This window comes from Danio rerio, chromosome 20, assembly GCF_049306965.1.
Source record: "Danio rerio strain Tuebingen ecotype United States chromosome 20, GRCz12tu, whole genome shotgun sequence".
NCBI lineage: Eukaryota > Metazoa > Chordata > Actinopteri > Cypriniformes > Danionidae > Danio > Danio rerio.
This window is the reverse complement of record NC_133195.1, coordinates 46,206,120-46,227,500: the sequence shown is the minus strand read 5'-3', so window position 1 is coordinate 46,227,500 and position 21,381 is coordinate 46,206,120. Positions and strand designations below refer to the sequence as shown.

The 21,381-nt window shown below is 35.8% G+C and overlaps 1 protein-coding gene across 3 annotated transcripts in view; it reads right to left on the bottom strand.

Moving 5' to 3' along the window:
* Nucleotides 1-21,381, bottom strand: part of efr3bb (EFR3 homolog Bb (S. cerevisiae)) — a 71,156-nt gene that overhangs the window by 38,671 nt on the left and 11,104 nt on the right. For all 3 annotated transcript variants that reach the window (NM_001423782.1, XM_068215484.2, XM_005170202.6), the window contains 3 exons: nucleotides 4,297-4,373; nucleotides 3,512-3,639; nucleotides 3,256-3,406 (listed from right to left, as the gene is read on the bottom strand). In NM_001423782.1, the coding sequence (NP_001410711.1) occupies nucleotides 3,256-3,406; nucleotides 3,512-3,639; nucleotides 4,297-4,373 (356 nt within the window). The remainder of the gene's footprint in view (nucleotides 1-3,255; nucleotides 3,407-3,511; nucleotides 3,640-4,296; nucleotides 4,374-21,381) is intronic.

The following is a 21,381-nucleotide window of genomic DNA, read 5'->3' as shown; positions in this document are numbered from 1 at the left end:
TGATTAACCATTTCTAACAATTTTTTTTGCAGTCATTATAGATGTCATTTTGTTCTCTCCAAGTATATGGTAAAGTTTATCTGAGTCATTTATTAAATGATTAATTGTTTAATGCTTCTCTCGCAGCTGCGCGCACAGCTGCGAAAAGGTAATGCAAAAACGCATGCAAATAACAGCAATTTTATTCAGCGAAAGTAAAACCTGAATGCCGGACAATTAGGAGATTCAGAAATTACTGTTGGATGTATTTTGGTAGAATAGGTTTGTCTCTGTGGGTCTGCAGAGCAAGTGAGAGTTTCTGCGTGAGTGACAGATCGCGCACACACAGAACCAGCAGTAGGAAACATGCAGAGCGAGAGAAGATTTTCCACTGGTTAATCGATTGCGAATGTTTGTTTTTTTTGGGTGGATACAAAAGTGTAAAAGGATGAAAATAATAGTATTATTCATGTGTCACCACAAAATATACTAGGGCAGCCGTTAATATACCTCGGCGGCCAGCGCAAGTAAAGACTATGTGTGGGAAGTACTGCAGCTTTTTGACCACATTTCATTATTAGTGTTCATTTATTCGTTTTGCTGGAAATTAGAATCAAATATTTGCACTTAACAAATGAAAATAATGAATGTCTTCAGTGGAGTGCGTACAACACTGTTTCCTTATCCACAAAAGAGAGAAAGTGAAAGAGAAAGTAAAGGCCGATTGGAGGAGGCTGGTTCTTTTTCCTTGCGCTGCAGATGATCTGTTTAACGGTTTTCTGGCTAGTGAAATGTTCATGCTTTCCTCTTACAAAGTCCGCCATGTAAATAGCAAATGCAGCATGGCTCTTACATGACTCTTAAAGGGAATGGGAGACTGGTTGATTGCATGTTATGCTCAAAACACACCCATAACTCATTAAGAGAATAACCACAACCCTGTTAGACCATGCCCCACATTGAAAAGTGGATTTTTTGTCCTCAAAATATCAAAAGTGGATTCAGACTTTATGCTTTTGTGCCATGTACTTTAGACTTTGCGCCTACATGGTTAAAATGAAGCTCTTAATAACATTAATTCTCAGCCTTGAGTCAGGTCTAAGACAAACAGATAATTCTATAAAAATGTATTTTATTTTATAGAATGGTCATAATTAATATTCATGCAACATATTTCTTAGCATATCACTTCATTTTTGTCCTTACATTGTTTTCCGGTTTCATTTAGGATTGATTTCTGTTATTTAACATATTCTGTTATAGTGCCAAGTTATGGGGTAGTTCGCCCAGGATGCCATTTAAGCTAGAACCGCTACTAGTCATGAGAGACATTTTTGAGTGCGTATAAACCAATAATTACTCACATATACTTTTACAGATTCATATATTTGAAATGCTGCGAATGAGCTACAGAGAAGTCTCACTGTATTTGTTTCAGACTAAAAAAGGAAGCTAATCTTTTAACATTTGACAGGTTTTAGCTATTTAAAGTCATGTTCACGGTGGCCATGAATAAAATAAAATAAAAGGCCCTAATATAGAAACGGTAGGAAGCTGATGAATGAGATCCTGCCACCTAGATGATTTAATGACTCGTTTTTAAACTAATGCCTACATATCAAATCTGCATTAATGAATAATATCTGCATAAACTACACATCCTTACAGTATGTGATTAGGCATTTGCAGAACCAAGTGAGCATTAACTAACTCTTCTCTGTCCTAAAGCATTTCCAGGTTAATAGGTAAAACGGCACTGAAAAATGAATCAGTTTAAAAGGGGATTCTATATACGATGTGATTTCTGCTAGTGTATGTTTGCATGTATTGCTTTCCGCAATTTATTTATTTATTTTTTCATTTTGACCTATAATTTATGTTCATGTCCGAATGTGTTTAGATGGATGGACTCCATTGTGTTTATGCTTGTTTATGGCTCATCTCAAACATCATTTTTATATATTTTATGTTTTTGAAAACCTTCAATGCACAAGGTCTAAAATACATAACATTCAATTTTGGTCATATTTTACACTTTCACAATCAGAATGCTTCATTATAAAAGGACAGTTCACCCAAAAATGATTTACTTAAAATTCTGTCATGATTTACTCAACCTTCATTCGTCACAGACCAGTTTGAGTTTCTTTTTTCTGTCAAACGCAAAATAAGACATCATGAAAAATGTTAGAAACCTGTAACCATTGACTTCCATAGTACACTACCTGACAAAAGTCTTTGGTATCAAAAGTGGCTTATATGAAAGGCAAAGGCCTCTAGATTATGCTCATTTTACTAAAATAAAGTTTGATCATGCCTTGATTTTTAATTACTTAATTAGAACAGTAAGGTCTGACTATGCTTGGACAAAAGTCACTTTACAGAAATAATGTACACTATAGAATATAAAGTCATGGTGCAGTAAAAAAAGAATGAATATTGTGTATGACTCCTATGAGATTGGAGGACTGCATTCATACATCTCTGCAATGACTAAAATCACTTATTAATAAAGTCATCTGGAATGGCAAAGAAAGTGTTCTTGCAGGACTCCCAGAGTTCATCAAGATTCCTTCGACTCCTCTTTAATGCCTCCTCCTCCATCTTACCCCAGACATGCTCAATAATGTTCATATCAGGTGACTGGGCTGGCCAATCCTGGAACAATCCTTGACCTTCTTTGCTTTTAGGAACTTTGATGTGGAGGCTGAAGTATGAGGAGGAGCGCTATCCTGCTGTACAATTTGCCCTGTCCTGAGGTTTGTAAAGTAATGGGCAGCACAAATGACTTGATACCTCAGGCTGTTGATGTTTTCATCCCCTCTGCAGATCTCTCGCATACTCCCATAATAAGTGTAACCCCAAACCTTGATTTTTCTTTCACCAAACCTAAAAGATTTCTCTGAGAATCTTGGGTCCATGCGGGTTCCAGTAGGTTTTCTGCAGTATGTGTGTTGATTGGCATGCAGTCCCAATTATCTTGTGCCACTTCTTCTAATGATTAACTAGAAGTCAAGTTATTATTAGTTGTTACTATAACTGAGATCACTGACAAGAATTTTGTCAGGAAGTGTAGTAGGAAACACAAATACTATAGATGTCAATGGTTACAGGTTTGTATCATTCTTCAAAATAACTTCTAAGGAAAATCAAAGTTATGGAACCACTGAATACTGAGAGAAAGTACATTTAAATTTTTTTTTTTTTTTACATTTTACGGAAATTAAAGCAACAATTGATGCAGTTTAGTGTAGACATACAACAGTGTGTACGTACTGAATTTGTTCCTAGGATTTGCAGGTTGGGTTTGTCAGCTTCCAGGAGTTTTCGCACCATCTTTAAAAAACTCTCTACAAACAGGTTGATACTCTGACAGTGGCAGGCCATTAGAAGCTGGTCAAGAGCTTCCATCGCAATACACACATACCTGAAAAGACAAACACACACTCAATACAGGAAGTATCAAGAGTGAACTCAATACCAAGAGTGAAAAGAAAAAAATTCAGATCGGTCATGTTATGAATTTTGGTACCCATATCGATGTCTAGCTACGTCACGGGACAGTCTTTCAGACAGGTATGCCCCGATCCGATCCAGCTTCTCTGGAGCTGACAGGGCATAGAAAGTCAGTTTCTCCATGTTGGCCTTGACCAAGCCATCCTGTACACACAGAAAACAACACCACACACAAGTATCAATATCATGACCAGAGCAGACTAGGAATTACATATATTGTTGAGTGGATATATTGTTATTAGAATATGACATGACTTGTATCGCAAGTCCTATTTGCTATATAAAAAATGTTTGAGAAACTGCAGAAGTACATTATTGGTCAAAAGTCTGGCATCATCAAGATTTCTGGATGATTTTGATGGAAATCTGTAATGTGGAAGATGATTATTGCAATGCAAAACCCTGCTGGCTTTAAACCACACTGAACATGACTAATGAACTGAGCTACCGCAGCTCAAATGCTGACCAACGAGAGTTAATGGAGACATTTCAGAAATCTCAGCTTTTCCACTGGGCGCTTTTTAAGAAAATAACATAAAATGGTGTTAAACTCAGCAAAGACTGGGAGTCGATGGGTTTCTGGCTTGCTTCCTCAGACACCTGCTTAGGTAATTGCCAGTTACACACTAAATGCACTTTCTTTTAAGTGGTCTCGGAAATCAAGCATCTGCCAAGAGCATGAATGCAAATGTAAATAAGCGGTTGGAGAGGTGAAACGAGGGCTGTTTGACTGTAAATAGACTCTATGTGATGCTGTAAAAGAATGGAGTTGAGAGAAAGAGAGAGAGGGAATGTTCTCACCTCCGGGTCTTCCGGAAAGATGTTGTCCACCAGTCTCTTGTAGCGAGGCCTCAGCGCTCCACAACAACCGCACACCCCTGCAGAGAAAAAAAAAAAATGGTTATGTATTATTTTCTAGAAGCAAAGTGCCATTGATTTTAGGAAGACATTAGATTTTCGTGCACAAATGGTAACTTGAATATTGGGTCTGGTATTGTCTTCAACACCACAGGAGGTATTAAAAAGGGTTCTCAATTTTTTTTTGTGTGTGTGTACTTAATATATGTATATATACAAATATTTATTTACATTTATTATTTATTAGGGCTGCACAATGTTGTAAAAATCTGACATTGCCATATTTTGTTTTTCTGTAATATATATGATTAAAATTTCAGCAGATGGCTTGAATAGCTCTATTTATAAAGAAATAATTAATTTAGAATGATTGTGGTGATTTTGTAAGGGTTTAAATCATGTATGTAAAAATAAACAAATTGCAAGCAAAATAAATACAACGAAGCAAAGAAAAAGTCAAATAAACAGTGCTTTAGAGTTTTCCGGAAAGTCAAACTGTTATCAGGTACTGAAATTGAATAATTAAATGTAAAATATAAAATAACACTACATAAGTCTTCTTCATTGTATTATTAATTCAGTAAAATAATTCCTCATTAAATTTAAAAATATTGTACGTTTTTGTGCCTGAATGCTCTTGAAATGCTTGTAAACACAAGCAAATCATAAAATTTCACTCTGTTATGGTTATGATTTGCGATGACTCCACAAATCTCATGTATTCTCAGCTGTGGTGCTGATCAATAATTCTAACTCAACATTGCAATTGCTAGTGTGAATGAGGCATAAAATATGTTGAATTTTGGCAGTCAGTTTATGTTTAATGTTAAGTTGTATGTTTATGAGGTAAAAAAAAAAAAAAAAAAAAAAGCGTTCTCATGGCAGTATGCAACCTGCTTACCATATTATAAACATTTAATATTTCTTGTGGCCCTCTTTAATATCTATCATTACTGACTGAGCATAACATGAGTCAATATTCTAATTAGTATTTTCTAATAACAGCCACCTTTCTAGAAACGGAGAGCATAACCTTGGATCATTAGTGTGAGTCAACATGGGAATAAAAGCGAACGTCAAGCCATTAGCGCAACTTCAGTTATTGAGGACAATGTTGACATGGCACCGTGTGGGCTTGAGGACACTTCATAATGAAGGTCAAAAATGGCACAAGCTGCATCTTGTCAAACCCAGACAGCCTTGAGGACAGAGCAACACAGAAATCATTGGTTGCCAATATGCAGTGGGAAATCTGCAATCTGATTGGCCAATGCATCTCAGCAGTGATGAGTCACACGTGTCCCACTGAACTATGTGATGGCAAGAAAAATGAAGTTCTGGAGGCAAGCATAACTTACTTGAAGTGTTTTTCTACACATCACTATATGGTATGATCTGATAAAAATCACTTTTTAAAATAACACACACACACACACACACACACACACACACACAAATAAAAACAGATTTCATGCAGATCTGGCTCAAGTTGAGAGCTGAAAGACCTTAATCTCTGAACGACGTCACTGAGGGGAAAGAAAATCTTCAGATCTGCGAATGCTTTTTCTGATCGGTTACGCTAAAATGAATGTTGGAGAGCCAAGGCTTCTCTATTTTTAGCTTCTGCTCCATTTTAACTTCAAAGAGAAGCTTTACTTCCCAGCTCAACTTATCTATTGCCTTCAACGTCCCCGTTTATGTAGAACCCAATTAAAACATGTTAAACGCTTATGTTATTTCTAACACACAGGACTTCCTTCCTTCCTTCCTTCCTTGTGGCCCAGAATGGTTGAGCTGTTCTTCTGGAGCAATTCCATGCAAAATCAACCTTCCTATGAAAAACCAAAATAACAAAACCTTTTGACATTTTTTGTGCAAGCAAGTATTATACAATACTGTTAAACTACTTAATTTTTGAATAATACAAACTCATCTAAGAGTGGATTAGGAAAAGTGTATGATATTTTACATTAAATTGTAATGCCTTACTGGGGTGTCATTTGTTAATTTATTATTATTATTATTATTATTATTATTATATGTGTATGTATGTTTTTTGTTATTGTTTGGTTTGTTTGTTCCTTTTTTGTTGTTGTTGTTGTTTACTTTATTTTCATCTCAATATGGGTTAGAGAGTAAGGAATGTGTTTAATTACCACTTAGCATTTCTTTTCTGAACATTGTGAAAATAATGTATTATGGTTTTTCTTTCCCTCACTTGTAATGCCTCTCTGATTGAGAATTGTCAATAAAAACAGTTAAACTAAAAATACTTAAAAATGTCTCTGTCAAAACTATTATATTTGATTTACCAAAGTCACACAAGCGCAATTCCACATCTGTCACATCCATAATCCAGAGGCATAACATTCATAACGAAGCTTTTTTCTCATAAATGCAAAAACATAAAGTAAAATTAAATCAGTCAATTTTATTCTATAGTGAGCCAGCTCTTAAGCTTTTGATTAGCATTGTTTCTTTTGGGTTGTGCAGTTTAATTCACAGAATTTCTACAAAATAGGTTGCACACCATAAACTTGCTAACTTTATTAGTCACATGCATCCATAAAGCACTTTTATCTTCCTCATTTAAAATAAAAAATATAGTCACCGATGGATATTTTCCTAATCTCATCATTAGTCGTTTTGGAAAATATAAATAGATGTTTTAATATAATGTTAAAATATACTATCTATGTTCTGAATTTTTACTGCAAATTTATCATCCATAACAGTGGAGTTGCCCATACAATGAAAGAGAAGTAGTCCTTATTTTACTGAAATGAGCTGATCAATCAAATTATTGCAGTACATGTCTATTATTGCAATCAATATGCCCTTTTATGTCAACAGGATTTATGAATGTTACAAGCTGATGTTATTTCTTCTGAGCAACACTAAAGAATACTGAATGTTTGAGCTGTTCATTTGAATACAACTCAAGTGAAAGTGTCGTTATTCAATTAAATTTAGGAATTTCCCACATTTTTCATTATTTTTGACAATTCAGTTCAAAACCATAAACAAAATTCATTTCAAATTTATTTCAAGCTCTTTCAAGGACCTGTGTTTGTTTTCAAATACTTTCCAGGCCTTGAATCCATATGTCTGAAATGTGGGTACTTTTAAGTATACTTTCCAGAAGTGTAGGAACTACATTTATATTTTATTTTATATTAAATAATCAGTGGCTTAAAAATGGTATTTAAATGTAGAGCTGCGCAATATTGGAAAAAATACTTTGTTTTTCTGCGTTGTTGATTGCAATATGAATATCGTTTCACCAAAAAACTATTTTTGAGGGGTTTGGGTAGGAAATCCTAATTTTACATTGATTGGGATGGCTTGGTGTGGAGTGTATCTGCATAAAAAATTATAATATATGAATATATTTCATCATAAGCAACAAAGAAAACCATAGAACAAAGATAAAAATGAAATAAACAGTGTGTTATGGTTTTAAAAGTATTAAGATACAGAAAATCATTAGTAAAATGTAAAACAAAAAAGACAAGGTATATTCTTTATTGTATAAATAATTAAACTAGGGTTGAGCGATAAAGCAAAAAAGCAATCTTGATAATGATTTTCCATATTAAACGATAATGATATACAGTAATCAACATTTAAAATGAATCAAACATTTCCTTACAGTTGATCAAAAACTTTTGAATAAGACCCATTCTTGTCTTAGGACATTTTTAAAAAACTTTTTTGATCCATTTTTTAATACACAAGTGTTAAGACCTATATATTATCAACCTGATACATTTTTGGCTTAAAAAATCTGTTGTTTATAATTTGCTCCTTGTATTTTGCTTTCTTGTCGATTTTCATGACAGTGTAGGGCAGGCAGTGGAAGGGCTTTCTTACCTTTTAAAAATGGCTGCTCTCTTTAAGTTACTCGCATGCTTTTTGGCTGGAAATATTTGATAATTTGTTAGTTGTTTTAGTAAGAATATAATTTTTATTGCTATTCGTTTTTATTAAATAAAGGTATTCTTGACTGAAACAATGCATAATTACTTAACAATTAATTCTCAACAAATAATGTATCAAATTTGATACAGCAGGTATAAAGGGTGCTTTTTTCCTGAACAATCATGTCACATTTTTGTAATGTAATTTATATTATACCTATTACAAACACAGTATTTGGATGATATAATTAATCTAAGTAGTGACTGAAATGGCATCCTAAAATGCATTGTGGGTATTGTACAATAATTGCACCTTATAAAAGGTCAAGCTGCAATGTGCCTTTTTATGTTAGAAGGCATGAAACTGATAATTTTGTAACATGGAGAAACCTGACAGAAGACTAAAGCATTGCTTCAGCAATCACTTCAAGTTCAAACTTCTATGTACTGTGTAAGTGTAAAGTGCATCTTTGCCTGATCATTTTTTGGACTGAAACTGCTATAATGCCTACCACAAAGTGAATAATACAAGTCTATAGACTTGGAAATACTGCCCGAAATCGTCTCTGTTGTCAAAATGTCAAGGGCAAAATATTTTTTGTAATTAAAAAAACTTTGTTATGATCAAAAAGTTGCACAAACGCCTGTATTATGTATAAGGCCATTTTTTTATTTTTTATTTTGCTAGATGGTTTAATAAACATCTCAGTACCAGAAAATTCAAATTTTCTGCCTATTTTGTTATATTTCAGGTCTTACAGGGTTAAAAAAGTACCTCAACAATGACTGAAGCCACAAAAATTAGAGGGTCTGTTAATTAGCATAACATATTTTCGGCCAATAAATTTTCAGTGGCTGAAAATTCGGTACATCTCCAACATCGACATACTTTTAGATTGCTATTGATTCCTCTTAGATCAATATAGAGTAAAAAAGTCCAGAGCTTATCATCAGGGCTCGATTAAGAACGCACTAGGCCCTAGGGCTATAGCAAATCTAAGGGCCGCCCTTTTATTTTTTTTTACCTACCACAAAAGTGTATATTTATTTATTTATATATATATATATATATATATATATATATATATATATATATATATATATATATATATATATATATATATTTTTTTTTTTTTTTTTTTTTATTTATTATTAATATTATTATCTATTTTTCCACCATTTGATTTATATTTAATTATTGTATATTTTTCTATGTTATTAAAATAGGCCAGCAAGTATAGAAAATTAAGTAATGACATAATATGAACTTTAAAGTTCAAACAGGCTGCAAAAATCAGCAAAACAAAAAACATTTGCAATACTTTCTAAATAATTTTTTTATAATAAATACTTTAAATAAGGGTTTACCTTTAAAAGGTTTCTTTAGAATTTAGCTGAACATAAATCTGTAATGATATAATATCTTTAAAATACATGCTTTATATATCCAAAGTAGCTTACTGTGGTCTTCTGAGTTACAGAAGACTAGCATCTTTATTTGGTTTATTTATTTATTTATTTTTATTCATTTATTCATTTATTTATTTTTTACATCAGATATATTGACTGGTGAAAGTCAGCGCCAATATTATATGGTTCCATATTATTACTGTCGTTTTCATAAAAGGGGCAAAGTAAACATTCATAAAAAGTTTGCTTTCTAACTGATTCAGACTAACTGTAATGCATAACCGAGTGTATTTACTTGAAATACAGTAGATACTCCGCAACGATGGAGGCCTGTGTAGGCTATTTGATTTGTTCGCACTGTCTTGGTTATATTGTGTGATAGAAAGATTGTGCGGGCGTGCGCCGGTTTGAGTCCAGCTGTAACCGGCCGAGACCCACTTCAGTTATGAGTCCATTTAGTATGATTCCACCTATCCCACCTTCTGTAACTACATGTACAAGTGCATCAATGATGAGGACTGTTTGAATTTTACTTTTTGTTCCACGACAAGCTCGGTTAGCCTGTCTTCGACTGGACGGTTCTCGCAGTAGTGCCGAAATAATTGACTGTCCTGTGACATCTGATGACCCTTGGGTGACTAAAACAGGGCTATTAAATATTCTGATTGAGCTACAGCCACTCTGAGCCCCAGTTTAGCACTGGCGTAACTGTTTATCAACAGCAGCGTACCGAAAAGAATACTTCACATTATCGACGAGAGAAAGCATAACTCAAAGAGGCGTTTCCAGCGTCATAGTTCCAGCGTCAAATTAATTCTTCAGCCAATCAAGGGCCGCCTTCTTCCGTGGGCCCTTACGTTAATCCAGCCCTGGTAATCATTATTATTGACATACATTTTATCACAATTCGATATAGTATCGTTTATCGGCCCAGCCCTAAATTAAACACAAGTAATCTTTGTTAACGTGACATACTATAACATTTCTTGTTTCCAAATTGTTTAAATTCACTTGAGATCCTGCAATGTGACTATTGCAGATTCACACATTGCGATATCGACACTGAAACAATATATTGTGTAGCCCTATTAAAATGACAATAACGTCATTTATTGCGATACATTTTGTAGCAATACATTGTAGAACAAACACAAAATAGGTATCATCACAGGCCTAGAAATAATAAGACATAATTTGCACTATTAGCTTAACTCCCTCTTAAGGCTTTGTAGGTTTTCTGATAATGTGTTAAATGCTGAGAGCTGCTGCTGCTGCACTGCGCCGTGACTCTGTGCCCACATGAACAGACAGAGATGGCACCGCACTGACAGCCAGCTCTGCCACCCCCTCACAAACAGCTGTGTTTCACTCCTGTGACTCTCTCCCACTCATTAAATCTCCATCTAGCAGATAAGATGCAAGAGTGTTTAATGCAGAAAACTTCATTCTAACACTTTTAATTATTCATTGTCTACTGATAAGCTGAAGCTGGATTGGTCTAGCAGATGCAGTGTTATCTGTCACACTATTAAAGTCAATGAAACACACCAGCTTTAACCTTATTTCTTGTAATGGGCATTGAACACATGCTTGGCTAGTCAAGGCTGAGGCTTCTCTGTTTTCACTGAAACTAGATCGTAGTGATCTGCACTTGGCCAGATCAACGCTATATGCAAAACAACTCCGGCACGCTCTCTATAAGAAGATAAGTGGACATGAAACCACACAGTGACTTCTTTGACGTCAAATAAAAGCAATACACATGATTTATATGCTCAGATGCTCCCGTTAAACCTTTTCCTCACCAAGACATACCACATGGGTAGGCCCAGAGAAAACAAATTAAATTAACTGAATTTCATTTTATTAATTTCAGTAATAATATTAACTAATATGAGAATGTTTATATGATTTATTTACAATACAGTTTGTAAAGTCATATTTTCTGTCTATAAGTAGATATAGATTATATGAGAGACTTGCTTTGTTTACCATTAGTGGATCTAATTGGATTTGCATTGTAAACATTAAATAAAAGTTTAAAAGGTATTTTTTTTATTTCATAATTAAAGGTGCCGTAGGTGATCTGCCAAAATCCTAACCGCTTAGCGGTTATCTTTGGACGGAGAGGAGATTCAAAGCTGGTGATCGACATAGCAGCGTCAGCCAATCAATTTAGTCCGCAATCGTCTGAGCTGGGGTATTTGCATAAAGTAATTTGATTGGCTGACGCTTCCGTTGGCACATGAAAAGTTGAGAACTCCCCAACTTCTGCAGCAAGCAACGCAGCTGAAACAGCGCTGACGGATCCACAATTCAGTTCTCTCTCTCTCTCATTCGCGCGCGCGTGCACGCACGCACAAACACACACACACACACACACACACACACACACACACACACACACACACACAGACACACAGACACACACACACACACACAGACACAGACACAGACACAGACACACACACACACACACACACACACACACACACAGGCAAAGCTCGCGCGCGCGCGCGCGCACACACACACACACACACACACACACACACACACACACACACACACACACACACACACACACACACACACACACACACACACACACACACACACACACACACACACACACACACACACACACACACACACACACACACACACACACACACACACGCACACACGCACACACGCACACACACACACACGCGTGGTCGCTCGGGAGACGGGAGCGATATTGCTAGACAGTCTGCTCCCGTCCCTAATCAAACCCGTTACCGACCGCTCCCGCGATTTATTCGGAAATTTATTCCCACGCCGCAGAAATCTAGTCGGGTCCCGCGGCGCAGACCTGCAGACCTCTAACCCGGGGCACTGAAATATAATTGGCTAAACTGGCATTGGGCAGGTTAAAAGAACCAAATCAAAGACAGCCGTTCCAGCACGGAAAGCACATTTTTAAAGCAGAATGTCTGACTTCAGCGTTGTCTTGCAGATAAACAAGAATGTTCACTTGGCATGTTTCTTAAATATCTGCAAACATATGGTATTTTTTAGAAATAACAAGTCAAGATTTTCCTTAAAACAAACTAAATAATTTTAACTAAATAACTAAATTAACTAAATAATCCACTTGAAAAAACTCACTTAATTGTATTAGAAAAAGCCAAAAACTCCAAGTAAGGAAAGATTTTTTCAGTGTACCCCAGGACAGTCATGCAGTGTGAAAACAACTGCAAATCACGCGGTGTGAACTCAACATTAGTGTTCATCATCACTTCATGGAGTCGCTGGTGTTTCCTGTGTGGGAGTTTCCTGGCTTCATATATTTTCTATTTCACCTGCTGTCTGGCAAGTTTTTTTTTTCCACACTGACAAATGATGTGTTTCACATACTGCACAGCAGAACGCTACACTCACAGAACAAAATGGCACATTTATCAAGCAGTCATTCGTTTATAGAGTACCGGACAACAGGCTAGGCCAAAATATAACAAGAGTTTAGCCACAGATGGGAAAGTCTGAACTCTCTGTGTCCTCATCTTGTGCCAGAATGTGTGATGTTGACAGAACTGTCACCATTGATTAATCTGTGGTGTCAACAGGCCAAACAAACTGTGTCACGGGGGCAAAACTGTGGGGGAAATCAATGCATCCAAACACATTCTCTACAAACCACATAGAGAGGGAGAGAAAAGATGATGCCTATTAAAAACAGACAGAAGGAATGAGATTACAGAGGGAAGGAAGGAGACGGTCTAATGATGGTCACTCAAACAGCAGGAAGCATCTCCAACTGTTTCCTCCATCAGCGGATGGATGCAGCAGAAACAAATCTGCTCTGATACCACAGTGCTTTCAGCAAAAGTATACATGCACCATTCCTTTCAATTATAAAAAGCAAATAAACCTCATGTGCACATTCAGAATCATTAAATGCTTTTAGTCTTACACTTAGTGATATGGAATTTTCCAGCCTCATCTCACAAGGAAACATAACTGTTTTACGTTTTGTCAATAAATTCGTACAAATTTGACAATGAGTTCAGCTGTATAAAAACGTATGATTTTAAAAATGAGGTGTGGCACCCAACCTCACCCCTAAACGAAACCATCATTGGGGCATAAGCAAACTGTAGTAAACTGTACAAATGAGTTCGTACAAATTCATATGAATTAGCCACTAAATTAAAAAGTTACAAATTGCAGTAAGATTGCAATTAAGTGGCTAATTCGTACAAATTTGACAATGAGCTCAGTTGTATGAAAACGTACGATTTTAAAAAGGAGGTGTTGCACCCGACCCCGCCCCTGAACACAACCGTCATTGGGGGATGAGCAAATCATACTAAATTGTACAAATGAGGACATACGAATTCATACGAATTAGCCACTAAATCAAAAGGTTATGAATTGCGGTGAGAATTAGTTGGATTTTCTGGTGTGAACAGGACTCCCTGCGTAACTATCTTATGTTTTGTCACTTAAGTGGCTAATTCGTACAAATTTGACAATGAGTTTAGTTGTATGAAAACATACGATTTTAAAAAGGAGGCATGGGACCCAACCCCCCCCCTAAACGCAACCGTCATTGAGGGATGAGCAAATCAAACTAAATTGTACGAATGAGGACATATGAATTCATACAAATTATCCACTAAATCAAAAAGTTATGACTTGCGGTGAGAATTAGTTGAATTTTCTGGTGTGAACAGGACTCCCTGCGTAACTATCTTATTTTTTGTCACTTAAGTGGCTAATTCGTACAAATTTGACAATGAGTTCAGCTGTATGAAAATGTATGATTTTAAAAGGAGGCGTGGCACCCAACCCCGCCCCTAAACCCAACCTTTATTGGGGCATGAGCAAACTGTAGTAAATTGTACAAATGAGATCGTGCAAATTCATATGAATTAGCCATTAAATCAAAAAGTTACAAATTGCAGTAAGATTGCATTGGATTTTCTAGTGTGGACATGACTACCTGCATAACTATTTCATGTTTTGTCAATTAAGTGGCTAATTCGTACAAATTTGACAATGAGTTCAGCTATATGAAAATGTACGAATTTAAAAAGGAGGCGTGGCACCTATCCCCGCCCCTAAAGCCAACTGTCATTAGGGGATGAGCAAATCGTACTAAATTGTACGAAGGAGATTGTACAAATTAATATAAATTAGTCACAAAATCTAAAAGTTATGACTTGTCGTGAAATCGTGTTGGATTTAAAAAAAAAAAAAGCGGAGTTAACTCCTTTTTAATTAAAATACTTATGCACATGCAGTCTAAGTTGCCTGCAAATATCTGGAGAAGACATGCGCTGTAAGCGAACAGCAGAAAGTTTGCATTGTTACAGTGTTGTTCAAACCATTTAAAGGCCTCACCTCAAGATATCACAGGCACGAAGAGAACAAAAACAATTAAACACATTCTCTTTCCCTCACACAAACTGCCAGTTATCAGCAACCAGTACTGCTGCGCACAAAGCTTTTTTCAGGGCTTCAAGGCTGTATTCAGATACCTCCTGCTTTCTCTCAGACATCTGCATAAATTCACAACCAGCACAGCATTCCCAGCTGAAACAGGGCCTTAATTATGAAGGGACGGTTCCTTGATTACAGTGCAAGAACATGTTCACTAGATTATAGGGATGTGTTCCAAATGCTTGACAACAGCCAACAACTATGTGCACTTCACAAAATGATCAAAAATCCAGAGATTTTAAATAGTATAGTCAATTCTTCTTTAACACTGCAACAAAATAGAAAAAAACTGTCCACTATATTTCTTCAGCTATAAAAAAATGTTTTTTTAAAACTTGAAATCGCTAGCACTTTATTTTGTATCGATTAACTAGAAAGTAGGGTTGTCACGATATGGATTGCGATACCAATCACTAATGAAATTTTAAAAACGCCCATTTTCCACTAACATTTAAGTTCGGTTGAGCACATTCTTCAAACACAGCTGATTAGCCATTATGCTCACATGCTCAACAGAAATGACTGTGATTGGCTGTGAAGGTCAAGGTCAAACTCATCGCTGTTTACGGAGTGTAACCACAGATACAGGTACACTGGAGTGTTTCAAAGTCACGTCGATCAGCTGGTTTGTCTATAAGCGGACATACGAGCAATCCGCTGATGAACACTGTCAAAAAGTCATGACAACACATGTTTTTAGGTTACTTTAACCTAAATTAATAAGTTAATCAGGTTTCAACTGCATTTTTGAGACAGTCCTGACTGCAGCCCACAGCTATACATAGTGGATGACAGTCTACACCTCCCCCAACGCTAAACCCAACCGTAGCAGTAGCATGAGCGTTACCTTAGGCCCCTTTTACACTAGCACGTTTTAGTTTTAAAATGGCTTTTTAAAACTAGTGTCCACACTAACGTTTCTTAACAACTCTCCGTCCACACCACACCAATAAAAACGCATATCACATGACCAGACACACACACTCTGGCATGCGCTGCAGCATAGATGAGAGCTGTGCTCGTGTGACCGTTCATCGAGAATCTACCGCTGGATCTAATCTCACTATATTTGTTAAACGTGATATTTAATTTATCTTGTTGTCTACATCTAACAACATATTCCCTGATTTTGGTCTTTTGAATCTATTACTTGTTCTCAGGTAACGTGTTTTGGCCAAGCGCAAAGATAAGTTAATAATTAATGTAAGCACGTAGCCTACATTCTGTATATTGACTGATTGCTTGTCTTTATTTCCTTTAATGTATAAACTTATTGTACGTTATACTTTTACAATGGCCATTATTGATTATTAAAACTGATATTCAGAAAAAAAGAGGGTATGTTTGTATTTTCAACGAAAATGAAAAGAGTCAGTTATGTTACAGGCTCCATTTTGTTTTAAATATGCATGAAGATGATGCTGCTCATATAAATATGCAGCACAATGCCTCAACATTTCTGCTGTCTGTTAAGTTGCTAATATCAAAATGAAAATAGGCAGTTCCTTAAATCATGTTTTCAATTTATTGTCAAGATAAAGAAACAACATAGCCAGGGTGATGTGAATGAGGTTATAAAGTACACTGTTCCCTTTGAAGATTTACCCGTGTCCTCGGGAGTCTACTTCCCATATCAAACTTGCAAAGTCTGAACTTACAAGGAGAGGATGCAGGACTGAATTGTGTGTAGGCGACTTAATATTGAGGGTAAAGCCCCAATCAGATAGGCGAATGTCTGCAGCCCCGCCTCCGTTTTCAAACATCTCCGTTTTCCCCCATCCACACTAACACTGAACAGCAGTGTTTTAGAATTAAAACAGCTTTTCCAGCGTTTCCAAAATGTTCGGAAATGCTCTCGAAAACTGGTGTAGTGTGGACGGATGGCATAAACGTAGCAAAACATATGCGTTTTAAAACTAAAACGTATTGGTGTAAACAGTGCCTTAGTGTGTGTTACTTACTATTCTAGTAAGTCATCTTGCTATAGACTGCAGCAAGGACATCTTGCCATTTTTTAGCTTTTACTTAGTAGGTTTAGTCAGTCTGATTGAGGCAAGCTGAAATAACTAGAAAAGTTCATTCGATTCAACCAAAATAAAATTAAGAAAGCAAGATTTTTTTTACAGTGTATTTAAGGACCGTTTGTATTCATCAAGAGTAAAGCATAAAGTGACACGACTCTGGCTGCAAACTCACACCAAATGCTAATTTAGTAAAGGGAAATGTGCTGTTTTGTGTGAACGTACAATACTACTGTCACTGGAAACATTAGAACCGTCTCTATATATCAATTTCACTAAAACATTTGTAGTCAGATCTTACAATTATATGGTTATTATATACATTATATACATCAACTGCAACAAACACGTATAAAACATGCACAATCAGCGATGTGAAGAGCTCAGTGGGTCAGCATTAGGAGACGCTGCGCTGCCCTTCGGTGATGTTATATAACATACAGCTAGAGTCACAATCTTCTATTTTTACATGAGAGGGGAGAAGGGCCGCCTTAGCAGACGTCTCTAAAACACACACAACCATACACCTCTACCTGAAGCCATCGGCTGCAAATCTATGTAATGATGGAAAATAATTAAAGAGAAAAATCCATATTGCCATCTGATCAAATTTCATGTCATTGCATATACAGTAATGAATCAGAATAGTATAATATTTAAACAATATTTTTTTATTGAGGTCTCTGATTTGTCCTTTAAAAATACATTTTTGTAACCTCGACAAAATATAGAACAGCACTATTAAAAGTGTTCAGAGACATTGTGTTTTTGATGCATCTACGTTTACAAGGTAGGACAGGTTAACTAGCTACTGTTGTTTCTTTGCAGCCTGTCAAATAAAATTTGATTATCATAAATGAATGACGCTTAGGGCAAATTATGCTAAGCTTAAAAATAAATTTAGACAAGACCTGTTTTAGCACCATTTTGCTACCAAAATATTTCTGAACAACCTCTTGCACAAAGGAGCATAACAGAGCATGTTTTGAATAAATCTTGCAATAGCTGGGTTTCAATCCTAAAGCAAAGCAAATCTTTTCAAATTTTTAAAAGATATAAAATAAAATTCTCAAAATTTTATTCAGTTGTAGAATTGCTAAATTGCACATTGGCTAAAACAGTGGTTTACAAAGTGGGGGTCGTGGGACAATGACAGGAGGTTGCTTGGTGATTTTCAAAAGTCACATAAATTTAAATAAACTATTGGAATTACCATGTATTATCCATAACCCCAGAAGAAAAAAAAAAGTATTTAATAATTGCAAAAAAACAACATCATGCAAATAAAAAGACATCAACCTTTCAATTATTTTTGATAGGATCTGTGTGTTTACATTAGATTAACAACACAGCAATAGCATCAGCTGCAGCGAATTTTATTGCACCAGATTAAACTTTCTGACACCTTTATGCCAATCGAATACATTATAAATAAATGCAGGAACTGAGCATTGAGGACTATCTGTGTGTGATGATCTCTAAAATCAAACCAAGAATAGACTTGTGCTGAAAACATTGTGCCCACCAGTCTCTTTAGTTGAGGTTAATATTAAATTAAACAAATTAATAAATGACGATAAGATAATATGGTTGTTAGACTTGCACTTTTTTGTGTTGTCAATATGCTCAAGTTTACATGGACCAATTATTATGCAACGTTGGTATATTTTTAACCACCTCCGAGGAATGTTGGGCTCGCAAGTCACTGGCATTGTTATTTTAGGGGTCCCGGGTTGAGAAGTTTGGGAACCACTGGACTAAATAATATGGCTGTAATGTTTCCTACATCAGGATTTTTTTGCTAATAGTGTTAATGATATATATCCACATAATTTGTATTAACCCTTTTTCGCAAAACAACATCAAGTAAGCATAAACACAACTTCGCAATTTCAGAATTTTTTTTATATTTTAAACAAAATTTGCATTAACTCAGGCTGATGGAAAACAAGCTATAGACTGAAACTGATTCAATTTAGGTAGGTTTAGTTTCATTGTTATAATATTCGTAATTAAATAACGCTACATTTCAAACATTACTCTCATGATTTGCCGTTCTAATTAAAGTGAAAGTACAATTATTGTCTCACTATAACAGCCCTTAAATACGGAAATGCTGTCTTGACAGCTCTGCTTGAAACGTGATGGGCTCTTACGATCTTCATATGGTCAGATTTTGGCGATGCGTTTTTTATGGTGATCAAATTTTTCGTTCTGTTGTTGCAATAGCGGAGACAGCGGACTCAGCTTTTCATCATTTATTTAGGTAATGTCTTTTTCCAGAATTCTGTAATAACTTGCCGTGTACCAGGTTTGGAAACACTGGTGTTAGCTTCCGAGGAGATAGTAGCATTATCGTCAGTCTGGTTGTAACTTTCTGTCTCTTGACTCGCTTGATTTTTTTGTGTTCCATTGAGGCATATCGATCGATTGCTATCTATACTCATACAAAGTGTGCTGCAAGTAAGAGAAGATAATGAGCTCTGTTAAATTATAATTGAATCCCAAAGCATGCACCTTCTGATAAATGCGAACGTTCTTTAAGACACCATTTCAGATCCTCTAAATAAATACAATTAATGTCACATCTGAGCTGTCACAGTTTTTGTAAGCTACGTCATATGATACCAGCTTTTGTATATTGGGATAATAATTTTGAATGATTATTTTGATTTAATTAGGGCGGCTCAGTGGATTGCTCACAGCAAGAAGTTCGGTGGTTCGAGCCCCGGCTGGATGAGTTGGCTGTTTTGTGTGGAGTTTGCATGTTCTCACTGTGTTTGCGTGGGTTTCCTCTGGGTGCTCAGGTTTCCTCCACAGTCCAAATACATGCGCAGTAGGTGAATTAGGGTAAGCTAACTTGTCCATGGTGTATGTGTGTATTTCCTGGTCCTCCAGGCTGAGCGTTGAGCAATGGGTCAAGACCCACTTCGTAAAATGAGGTTACGAAACGCCCATATGGTGTGACTAAATATCAACTTTGATATAAATGGCCCTGGGAGTAAGTATTTGGTTTTAATAAACTGTTGTTATTACAATTTAAGCAAATCCCTAAAAGTAAACAATCATTGAACATTAATGATGATGTATTATGGTTAAAAATGGCTGTTACCAATGTAAAAAAAAGATGAAAATGATGGAAATAAGTCAGTATGCACACATCCCAAAGACATATAATTTAACCAGGTGTTACGTTCTACATTCATACATTAAAAACCATTCATTCATTCTGTTCTACATTCAATAGGTGAATTCTGTAGAGTAGTCCGCTTTGTTTTTTACAATTATTATAGATGTTTTAAGGCTGTAAAACTCCTCACTACACACTTTACACACTTTTCTAAGACAGCCATTAACATTTTCACACTTTTTGTGCGATGGTTAGCATCTTCCTCTGCCTTTTGGGTGATACTGCAGGTGCCTTTGACGGTGCAGAAGATTTCATCGACATGGTGGGGTTTGTTGGGGCGAAAACTTGCAAACAGTACAGCACTTCAGAGTCACACTGCTAGTGATCGAAAATGTATGTAAATTTGGCAAGCAAACCCATTCTGTACTGTACAGGAGACACAGCATGGAGGAGATTAATTAACAGTGGTCTACAGCCAATCAAGACACAGAACACAATGCGCTGTAGAAAAAAAGCATGGCAAATTGCACTGAAATCTGTGAAACTGCAAAAGATGAACAGCGTTAAAGAAAGGGACCACGGTATATGAAGATTAAAATGTTTTGACCTACACTGTCTTCTTTAGGTCAAACAAGTAATGCAAAATTGTGAAGTTTTATCATTTTCACCACACCACATCTGAAACTAATGGCTATCCTAATTAGACAGTCAAACAATAAGGTGAGAAAAACAATACACACAAAAAATATTTGCCAAAAAAATTTATCTTATATCTGTAAACAAGTCTTTGTACTGTTAAAATGCTGTTTAAATCTTAATAAACATGACAAAAAAGGCCCATGGACTTTCATAAGAGTCTAAATAGTGTCCTGTAATGAGAAATGCCATTAAAAAAAAAAAGCTTTTAAACTGAAACTAAAGAACTGAGGTTAAAATCAAAGCTTAAAGAACTGATTGACAGCAACAGTCTTATCTATGATAGCACTGATCAGCTCTACTGTGACCTGACTAAGAGGTCAACTGTTTCCTCACATCTTTAAATCGATAAACATCCATTGGAAAC